General features: G+C 40.6%; 1 protein-coding gene across 2 annotated transcripts in view; it reads left to right on the forward strand.

The window, feature by feature from the left end:
- The first annotated feature begins 4,953 nt into the window (after positions 1–4,953).
- LOC134058863 (HERV-H LTR-associating protein 1) overlaps positions 4,954–11,255 on the forward strand; it is a 22,690-nt gene continuing 16,388 nt past the window's right edge. For both annotated transcript variants that reach the window (XM_062515658.1, XM_062515659.1), the window contains exons 1-2: positions 4,954–5,039; positions 7,052–7,108. In XM_062515658.1, the coding sequence (XP_062371642.1) occupies positions 4,982–5,039; positions 7,052–7,108 (115 nt within the window). In that variant the 5' untranslated portion in view covers positions 4,954–4,981. The remainder of the gene's footprint in view (positions 5,040–7,051; positions 7,109–11,255) is intronic.

Below are 11,255 nucleotides of genomic sequence, written 5' to 3' on the forward strand. Positions count from 1 at the left end.
GCAAAGCATGGTCTCTCTGGTGGAAAGTACATAATCTCCTCTTCTACACTGACTACCTCTAGGTCACAGGCATCATCCTCCTCATCCTCACTCTCACTGTTAACATGCACTGGTGGGAACAGAGTGAATGCTTTTTATCATATTAGATGCATTGTCAGTTATGATGAATGACACCTTGTTCTGAATACTGTAATTCTCCAGGACATCATCATACACCTGGCAAATGTTGTCAGCTGTGTGTCTCCCTTTAAAACGCTGACAGCTCAGCATCACACTCTGCAAATAGAAATCAGAAATTAAATGGCCAGTTATCCCAAAAAATGACCTCATGGATCGATTTGACCATAAATCAATGGTCAGGCAAATATGGCCAGCTTTTGCCATCAGATTAGCCAGATGTTCCTTCACAGAATTTGAGCGTTGTGGGATAAGGCTGTCCCTGAGAGCTCTTCGGGTAGGCATGGTAAATGAGGGTTGGGCAAGTTGCAAGAGATTCATGAAATCCTTATTATCAACAGTAGAGAGGGGAGGGAGACCATTGGAAATAAATGTAACAATGCTGTCTGTCAGGGCCACTTGATGTGTATTGGTTGATGGCCACTTAGAAGTTGATGTTGAAGCACGGTCTCCATCTTGGGTTGATTGGCTGGTGGCACTGACGCAGACCACATCTCCAAGATTTCAGGGTGTTTCTTCTGTAAGCAGAAAAGTCAATCAATATTCTCTAAGTCTAAAGAGTGTTCATTCTTTAGAACAAAGTGGCAACAACTTTTAATGTTTCACCACAAATACATTTGTACTATAAATGTTATTGTATTCTCTGTTTCTCTATAATGCTGTGCAGTAAAGTTAACTTTACAAGTAACAAGTAAAGTTAACTTAACAAGGTAACTTTACTTTAATATGATATGGCAAGATTCATGACTTGCACAAGCAAATGAGAAACAGTGTGATAGTGTGATTGTACACCTAGAAAAGGTTTGGCAATGCAATGTGTATTTTTATCATGCCAATAAAGCTGCACTGAATTCAACTGAAGTGAATAGTGAGCAGATTATTGTTATGTGTTAAAGAGAGTATGGTATAAGGTAATGCATTACATGTTTCAAATGCTGAGTAAAGTGTATGTATTACTAATTGACCCACAGTTCCCCAATGCAAATATATGTAGTGGTCATTAAAATAACGGAGTGTCTATTTGCACCCCTGGTGCAAATAGCCTTGGCCACATAGCTGAGCTTTTTACACCCTGTGACGTAACAACAAAAGAAACGGACCATCTTGGCAGGAGATGTCCTATCTAAGTCCTAAATCTAGCAATTTAGGATATAGTTTAGATGGGAAAGTGGTGCTAAATTTCCACAAAGTTTGCTCAGTGAACGGGTAAAACCGTCCGTTTCTAAGCAAAATCAAGAAATGCGATCTTTTTGTTTGTTTACCGTTACCTAGCAATCACAATTTATATGCAATATCTCCCACATTTTCTTCACTGGCTGTACTGTAGTGGGTATGTGATCGGACTTCGGCTCAGTGATTCAAGGTTCTAATCCCAGCTAAGGTGACGCCTTTTTTTTTTCATGGTACGAACGACTCTCTCTTTTCTTAGATGACGTTACCTCGCAGCAAACAAGAGTTTGTGCTTTTTTAACCTGTTAAAGATAAACTAGTTTTATTTCAGTTTTGTACAGTTGAGTAGAAGTAGGCTTCAGTAGTTGTGAGTAGAAAGGTTTCTTGGTGTTCTGAGCCCCCAACGTTGTCTTCAAGGCAGGGCTGCCTGGAAGGAGCTGGGGTTAGGCATGGGTTAAGGTTAGGGTTTAGGGTTAGGAGTAGGATTAAGTGCCCTTAAGTCAACAGTGGCAGCGCTGCCTGGAAGAAAACTCAGAAAATAACTCTTTGAACTAGCTTGCCTTTGATCAAGCTACCACATGACCACTCATCATCGTAATATTTGTATAATCACTTCCATATATTGTAAGTTACCCAGACATGACGAAACAGCTAAAAACTGTAGAGCTGGTAAATAGCCTACAGGCCTATTGACAGTGTACATGGATGTTGCATCGGGTGTAAATAGCATTGTTGATTAGACACACCCGGGTGTAAACAGTAATGTTGATTAAGCCTACCTTACATTGCCAGACTTTGCAAAGATTTGGAAAAGATTTTTGAAATACTACAGTCTCAGACCCTCTCACATCTAAAGACAATTCATTGAGGTTTTAGTCACAGTCTAGTCACAGGCCAGTCTCAGATTAGGATTTTGCAAAGACTGTGGGTCACTATTTACAAGACTGCTGCTAGATTCCTTCAAATTATTTCCATCGTGCAATAGGCTACACGTCATCATTCACAGGAAATCACATGATAGCCTACTCATATCAAAGTCATTTTTTCGCGTTTCTGCAGCATTGTCTGATGTGTGACATCACTAACAGATATAGAGCTGTTCTGTCACGTAGAACAACCGACTAATAAATTATAAGAAATGAAATAACAAATAATCATAAAGGCTACAGCTGTCGCCTATTTTGCCCCTTCCTGTTTCATGTTCGCGCAAGGTTACTATTGGTTTTTAATGTTCACGTCACTATTTGCATGAGCCACGACTGAAAAGACTTCCGATAATATCAAACATGTTTGATATTGTCGTAACGGCAAAACTAGAAAAAGACTGCCTCCGACGGACTTAAAACCGCTAAGATTGGCACCTTACACTAAACGATTTAGATGACGGGAGCGCGCTGCGATTTCAGTACAACTCCCAAGATTTCCGCCCGATTTTGGAAATTTAGTCGCCGACTGTTAAAACAGACCAAAATCGTGCAATGTAAGCCAGCCTTTATTTGCACCCGGGTGTAAATAGTATTGTTGATTATTTGCACCCCTGGTGCAAATAGCCTTGGCCACATAGCTGAGCTATTTACACCCTGTGACGTAACAACAAAAGAAATGGACCTAACATTTTTGACTATGGACACCTGGGGCCTATTGCACAAAACTAGGATAAGGGATTAACCCGGGATATCTTGGTTATCCTGGCTCAATTTATCCGTGATCCAGTTGCACAAAAGCGGGATAGGGGGCAGCAGGATATGTTATGGTATAAGTTACCATGGCGATTTATTCTGTGGAGCTAGCCTGCTCCTGACCAGGCTAACATCCAAGATAAATTGATTCTAATGGTAATTACATTATCTGATTGGTTCAGCTAGCTGTCATTCAAATGAGACCTCCACGTGATTTTTTTTTAAAGAGCTGTAGATTCCATTTCTATATTATTTGCTACATGCATTTACTCGCAAAACACAGCAGAATGTCTGCCTAATACCATATGGATGTCATTTAAATTATGGTGGCCTTATAATTAATAACATAGCCTACTCGTTGTTTGCTTCTTTTTTGACAGATGTTTGATGAATAGGCTGCTGTAGGCTAGTAGTTGATTGGAAGTGGAGGGGACATTTTTCGAAGGTGTTTTCAACTAATTCGGCTTTTAAGACAAATTAAGATACTTTGTGCATCTTTGCGGTGGCAAAGCGCTTCCTTAATGGCGTTGCGTGCCGAGACAAGGAAGCTGTCACACGTGGGTGCATACGTAAATTTGCATTCAGTTGATCTGCCACACCTACTCCCGCTATGTAACAGAAATAATCATGATCCCCCATCCAAAAAAGTAAAACTTTACCTCGTTGTTAGTCTATATCAAAAGCGGTTGTTCACTTTGTGTGCAAGACGCTATTTTTCGCGTCTTTTTTATTCCAACCGCGAGTTATAGGGGGAGAAACGAAAACGCGCACATACACCGAATAACTTACACCTGGCTTGATGAATCCGTGTCTGCTCATCCTGGATTGGTCTTTGTGCAACCAATTCAGCCGGTATGCTCTTGTTTAGGATTCAGTGATCGCGGCTCAGTAACTTATCCCGGATGTCTTAATTCTGCTTTTGTGCAACGGGCCCCTGGGTGTAAATAGTATTATTGACTATGGACACCTGGGTATAAATAGCAACAATGGCTATTTGCCCTATGCATGAATAACAGTGTAACAGTGATCGCTATTTACAAATACCGGGTGCAAATAGCATCTGCCTTAAAATAATAATAATAATAATAATAATAAAAAGATTACAAATCTGTTAACTTACCTGGAGGTGCCGTTTGAAATTTGAGGTGGCCTTTATGGAACCACAGACTGGAGTATTGCAGTAATTGCAGATTGCTCTGTGGTTTCTAGTTGTGAGAGAGTTGGCTCACCAAAATGAATGAGCACAGATTACTTTTTTTTTAAATCATTTTGCATATTGCTGTTAATATAAAACTCAAAAGTATAAACCAGCACTGGCCCTCAAATAGTTTAGCACACCAGAGTCTACCCCAAAGAAAATGTCTGAAATGTCTGAACAACCATTTTGAAGACTTAGATAAAGTAAGTATTCTGGGAAATTAAGTGCTGTCCTATCATTTTTTTCACAGTTTCAATGTTATTAAAATTTTAATGATCAGTTTTATGCAGCATATACAGTATTTGTAATGCCATTGTGTGGTACAAATTAGTACTATTTTCTGTACAAAAAAGTGTTGTGTACATAAAGTATGTCCATAAAATAATATCTGTATGAAATACATGTTGCGATCATATATACATACTTTTACCAGCCTGTGAGCAACAGACTTTTACAGTATAAAATAAATAATAAAAACTACGTTAATGCACGATAAAATAATTATCAGCGTTTATTGCTTGATGAGTTAACGTGATTATAACTCGCTAACTTGCCCAGCCCTAGTAAACACCCAATAGATTGTCATTCTTTCAACAGCTGATATTAAACTGTCCTCAACTGATAACAGGGTTGACTTCATTCTTACAGTGGTCTGTGTGTGTGTACGTGCGTGCGTGTGTGTGTGTGTGTGTGTGTGTGCGTGCGTGCGTGCGTGCGTGTGTGTGTGTTAGACTTCACGGCCGTGTTGTTGGATGTGATGGGCAACTCCACCAGTTACCTTCAGGAGCTTTTCAAATCCAGCTCCATTCTCTCAGGTACACACACACACACACACACACACACACACACACACACACACACACGTGCACACACACACACACACACACACACACACACACACAGATATGTAACTCTTCAAATCCAGCCCCATTCTCTCAGGTACACACACTTACATATACAGTGCCTATAGAAAGTCATCATACCCTTTTGAAATAGTTACTTTTTTTGTATTACAGCCTGAAATCAAAACCCATTTTTAAAAAAATCTTTTCCAGTTTTATTGACAAATTTAGCTGTACAACATCAAAATAATGAAAAAAAAGTCAACAGTTCTGAAAATTAATAAAAAATTAAAAACTAGAATAACAGGGTTGGAAAAGTCATCATACCCCTGACTTAATACTTTGTAAAGCTTCCTTTTGCTTTCATTACAGCCATCAATCTGTTTGGACATGTCTCTATTATAGCTTTGCACACCTAGACAGGGGAATATTTGCCCAATTTTCCGTACAGAAATGTTAAAATTTAGTCAAATTCTGTAGGGAATGGCGATGGACTGCCCTCTTCAAGTCAATCCACATATTTTCTATAGGATTTAAGTCAGGGCTCTGACTTTGCCACTCAAGGATATTCACCATCCTATCCTTAAGCCACTGCTTTGTTCTTTTGGCAGTATGTTTAGGATTATTGTTGTGTTGGAAGGCGAATGACCTCCCCATCCTCAGCTGTCTAGGAGAGGAACGCAGGTTTTCCTTAAGAATGTGGGTGTACTTGGCAGCATCCATTTTCCCTTCTATCCTGACCAATTGCCCAGTTCCTGCTGAAAAGAAACATCCCCACAACATAATGTTGCCCCCACCATGCTTCACACTAGGTATGGTGTGTTTTGGGTGGTGTACTGTGTTGGTTTTCGCCAAACATTGCGCTTGGAGTTCAGTGCAAAAACACATCTGGAATATTCTGCTACCATGTGGAAAAAGCTTATATGGTCAGATGAGACTAAGATCGAACTTTTTGGAGACTAAGATTGAAGTTTTTGAACTGAGCTCCAGGCGCTAACCAAACACAGTATACACACCCAAACACACCCAAAACACACCATACCTACTTTGAAGCATGGTGGGGGCAACATTATGTTTTGGGGATGTTTCTCTTCAGCGGGGACTGGGCAATTGGTCAGGATAGAAGGGAAAATGGATGCTGCCAAGTACACCAAAATTCTTGAGGAAAACCTGCGTCCCTCTCCTAAACAGCTGAGGATGGGGAGGTCATTCGCCTTCCAACACGACAAAAATCCTAAACATACTGCCAAAAGAACAAAGCAGTGGCTTAAGGATAGGATGGTGAATATCCTTGAGTGGCAAAGTCAGAGCCCTGACTTAAATTCTATAGAAAATATGTGGATTGACTTGAAGAGAGCAGTCCATCGCCATTCCCCACAGAATTTGACTAAATTTTAACATTTCTGCACGGAAAATTGGGCAAATATTCCCCTATCTAGGTGTGCAAAGCTATAATAGAGACATATCCAAACAGATTGATGGCTGTAATGAAAGCAAAAGGAAGCTTTACAAAGTATTAAGTCAGGGGTATGATGACTTTTCCAACCCTGTTATTCTAGTTTTTAATTTTTTATTAATTTTCAGAACTGTTGACTTTTTTTTCATTATTTTGATGTTGTACAGCTACATTTGTAAATAAAACTGGAAAAGATTTTTTTTTTAAATGGGTTTTGATTTCAGGCTGTAAGACAAAAAAAGTAACTATTTCAAAAGGGTATGATAACTTTCTATAGGCACTGTATAGATAGATACACAGATATATAGATAGATACACAGATAGATAGATAGATAGATAGATAGATACTTTATTGATCCCCAAGGGGAAATTCAAGATATATGTTGTTCTTGAGTTTTGTGTGTATGTTTGCTGTGTGGGTAATATATGTCTATTGTGAAATGTGAATGTGTGTTTGATGTACAGTATGTGTGTGTGTGTGCGTGTATTGGATATGTGTGTGTGTGTGTGTGTGTTGTGTGTGTCACAGTGAACCAAAAGAACAGTTCTGACTGCATCTATATCTGTGTGATGGCGGGCAAATCAGGTAAGAATTTACGAGTTCGTATGAAGTGTGTGTGAGGTGTGTATGTCTGTTTATGTGATGTTCGAGTTATGAAAGATTATTGAAAGATTGTAGTCTTTTGAGTAAAGCTTTGAATGAGGGGCATAAGTTAAAAGACTGCAATCTTTCAAGAAGTCTGTCAGTGTAAGGTAGGCTCAAGTTGAGTGCAGTGTGTGCTGGATCATTTCAGGGCATTGAGTAATATTGCTTCAAGAAGCTGACAGGAAGGCCTTCAGAATGCAATTGAGGGAGACATTTAGATGTAGATTACTACCCTGCTGTAAAAACCAGCCTGACCAGCTAAAGGTGGTTTGCTGGTTGACCAGCTTGTTAACCAGCTTATTTGACCACCCTATGATGGTTGACCAGATAGACCAGCAAAACTCTCGCGAAAACACACCTTCAGCTGGTTTACCCATCTTACGATGGTCATTCAGCTGGTTTTGATTGTCGTACCACCTCAAGCTGGTCATTTTAGCTGGTGTTGCTGGTCTACATTGCTGGTTTCTTGCTGTTTTTTCAGCAGGGTATATTAGTACTATTCATATTATTATTAGGGCCTGTACTTTAATGTGTTCATCAAGATTAATTAATTACACAAAAATGAACACGGAAAAAAAAATTACGCATTTTAATCGTATTTGTTTTTGCACCGCGGAACGTTTCTCACTGGATGAGTTTCAGACAGACCGATTATACCTTAGCACCAACTAACGCGCATGAGTTCGGTTCAGACAACAACAAGCTTAGTTACAAAAAACGAACGGATGGAAGCGTCGATAAGAGCATGGTTGTGTGCAAGCTATGCAACAAGGAATTCGCATATCACCGCAGCACATCGAGCCTTAAGTATCACCTCAATGCAAAACATAGTGTTTCTCAATCTTAAGATTACCATCGCGCCTACGGTCTTGGTGGGGTGCCTATTGGAGCGTTTGTAATAGGCTAGTTGTGATAGTCAAATCGTTTTATTTCTTAATCTGAAGAGGAGAAGGGTGACGGAAACTTGCTTGAAGCTGACCATCTGCACATATTTTGTACTTTATAAAGTAAATCGTTAATTTACAGTTGACAATTCTAACTTACAGTGTTCGTGTATTGTGTTGCAACACGGTCTCACACCCAACTCGTCGAACGAGGACGCAGGGGTCAAGTCCCCCTAGTCAATATCGGAAGCCGAAGGTGCCCTCGCGCGTTCATAAGCACCGCAAAGGGCTGCCAGACATCAATGTCCTTTGGCGTCAAATGTAGACACAAAAGGCAACGGAAAATGATTTTACTGCTTCAAGCAAGTTTCCGTCACCCTTCTCCTCTTCAGATTAGGAAATAAAACGAGTCGATTTGACTATCACAACTATTACAAACTCTCCATCCCTGCTGAAAAAAACAGCCTGACCAGCTGAAGGTGGTTTGCTGGTTGACCAGCTTGTTAACCAACCTGTTTGGCCACCCTATGATTGTTGACCAGCTAGACCAGCAAAACTCATTGTCGTACCACCTCAAGCTGGTCATGTTAGTTGGTGTTGCTGGTTTTTACTGGCCATGCCAGCTTATGTTGGTCATTCTAGCAAACCAGCATGACCATCTTACACCAACAATGTCAAGCATGGCAGGCTAGTCATCACCAAGACCAGCTGTATCCCACACAACAGGCTGGTCACACCAGCACGACCAGCTTCCTCAGATGGTCACGCCAGCATGTCTAGCTGGTGGCCTAACCAGCTACACCAGCAAAGACCAGCAACAGCTGGAAGAAAACCAGCAAAGACCAGCTAAAACCAGCTACCAGCATAAGCTGGTTTCTTGCTGTTTTTTCCCCAGCAAGGTGGTAAAGGTTTACCTCACAGGAGAGGTGTTGGGGGGAAGAGAAGAGATAATGTGTACAGTGGTTACTATTACTATAAGTCATGATGGTTAGTATTACCAAGAATATCCATAGTGATATGTCTGTTCGCACGGGATTAGTGTTACCTGTGGACCTTTGGTGATTTGTGATAATTGCGGAGGATGCCTGAGGTCTTAGTCCCGTGCGAATGCGCCATGTCTGTAATTTGTAGTAAAAATAAGTAATAAAAATAGTAAGTAAAAATTCCGCCGCAAATTACCTACTGTATTTCGCCAAACACAGACGTCTGGTGATAATACTAATCCCGTGCGAATCTGCATCTCAGTGATTGCTATTGCAATTGCCTATCTTTTCTACTTTCTGCGTTGTTTTCGGACGTTAGGATACGACATATCCGGGTGTAATGTCAGTGAAAATAGAGTAATTTACAGACTTTGCTTATCCCCTGCAAATGCGCTGCAAGTAACACAGAGGTGGGGCGGTCATTTGAAAATGACCAAAGGTCCCCAGGTAATACTAATCCCGTGCGAATAGGGCTTTATACTATAGAGAGACTGGGGCACCAGTCACACAGGCCCACAGCTGAGGTGGTCCGTTCCAATAACACCCTGAAGTGGTTGAAGTTCCACACTGCACCATACCTAACTATGGGAAGCACTAAAGAGATATGTTTTAAGTCTAGACTTGAACATAGGGAGGTTGTCTGCTAATCGAATTGAGGGAGGGAGATTATTCCAGAGGAAAGGTGCACGGTAACAAAAAGCTCTGCCTCCTACTGTAGTTTTTAAAATTCTTGGAAATTCAAGAAGTCACGTATTTTGTAAACGTAAATTATGAGATGTGTTTTAGTGTGTGTGTGTGTGTGTGTGTGTGTGTGTGTGTGTGTCTCAGTTTGTGTGTAGAATACAGCTGATCTTACTGAGAGAACTGGGGTGCAACCAGGTCTACACACACACACAGACACACACACACACCAAACAGAACAGTCCCAAAGCATAAAGGTCTCAGGCCATTAGGCAGATAGGGAGAATTGTGTGATCTACGGGGATGTGTGTGTGTGTGTGTGTGTGTGTGTGTGTGTGTGTCTGTGTCTGTGTCTGTGTGTGTGTGTGTGTGCGCGTGTGTGTGTGTGTACCACTACTGAAAGCTGAGAGTGTTTTGAAAGTCCTAAGAGGACACAACAGATCACAACAAAGATTACCTGTTTGCCCCCCCCCCCCACCCCACACACACACACACACACACACACACACACCTGTTCTGCAGTGCCCCCCCCCCCCACACACACACACACACCTGTGTTGCCCCCCCCCTCCCCCCCCCCCCACACACACACCTGTTCTGCAGTGCCCCCCCCCCCCCCTCAACAGGAAGAGAGGGGGAGATGCGGAGGAAAAGAGTCTCTCATTTCTCCTGTTCCTCTTTGCTCTCTCCTTCATCCGCGTCCTGTAAAGGAGATTCAAACCTGCAAGAGTGTGTGTGGGCCAATCCTACTACACTACACTATACTAATCCTACTACACTACACTATACTAATCCTACTACACTATACTACACTAAACCCTACTACACTACACTATACTAATCATACTACACTACACTATACTAATCATACTACACTACACTATACTAATCCTACTACACTATACTAATCCTACTACACTACACTATACTAATCCTACTACACTACACTATACTAATCCTACTACACTACACTATACTAATCCTACTACACTATACTATCCTAATCCTACTATACTATACTAATCCTACTACACTACACTATACTATCCTACTACACTACACTATACTAATCCTACTACACTATATCCTAATCCTACTACACTATACTATACTAATCCTACTACACTACACTATACTAATCCTACTACACTATACTAATCCTACTACACTATACTATACTAATCCTACTACACTATACTATACTAATCCTACTACACTATACTATCCTACTACACTACACTATACTAATCCTACTACACTACACTAATCCTACTACACTATACTAATCCTACTACACTACACTATACTAATCCTACTACACTAAACTAATCCTAATCCTACTACACTATACTAATCCTACTACACTACACTATACTAATCCTACTACACTAAACTAATCCTACTACACTATACTATCCTAATCCTACTACACTACACTATACTAATCCTACTACACTATACTATCATAATCCAACTACACTATACTAATCCTACTACACTATACTATCCTAATCCTACTACACTGTACTAATCATACTA

This window comes from Sardina pilchardus, chromosome 2, assembly GCF_963854185.1.
Source record: "Sardina pilchardus chromosome 2, fSarPil1.1, whole genome shotgun sequence".
In the NCBI taxonomy this organism is placed as follows: domain Eukaryota; kingdom Metazoa; phylum Chordata; class Actinopteri; order Clupeiformes; family Clupeidae; genus Sardina; species Sardina pilchardus.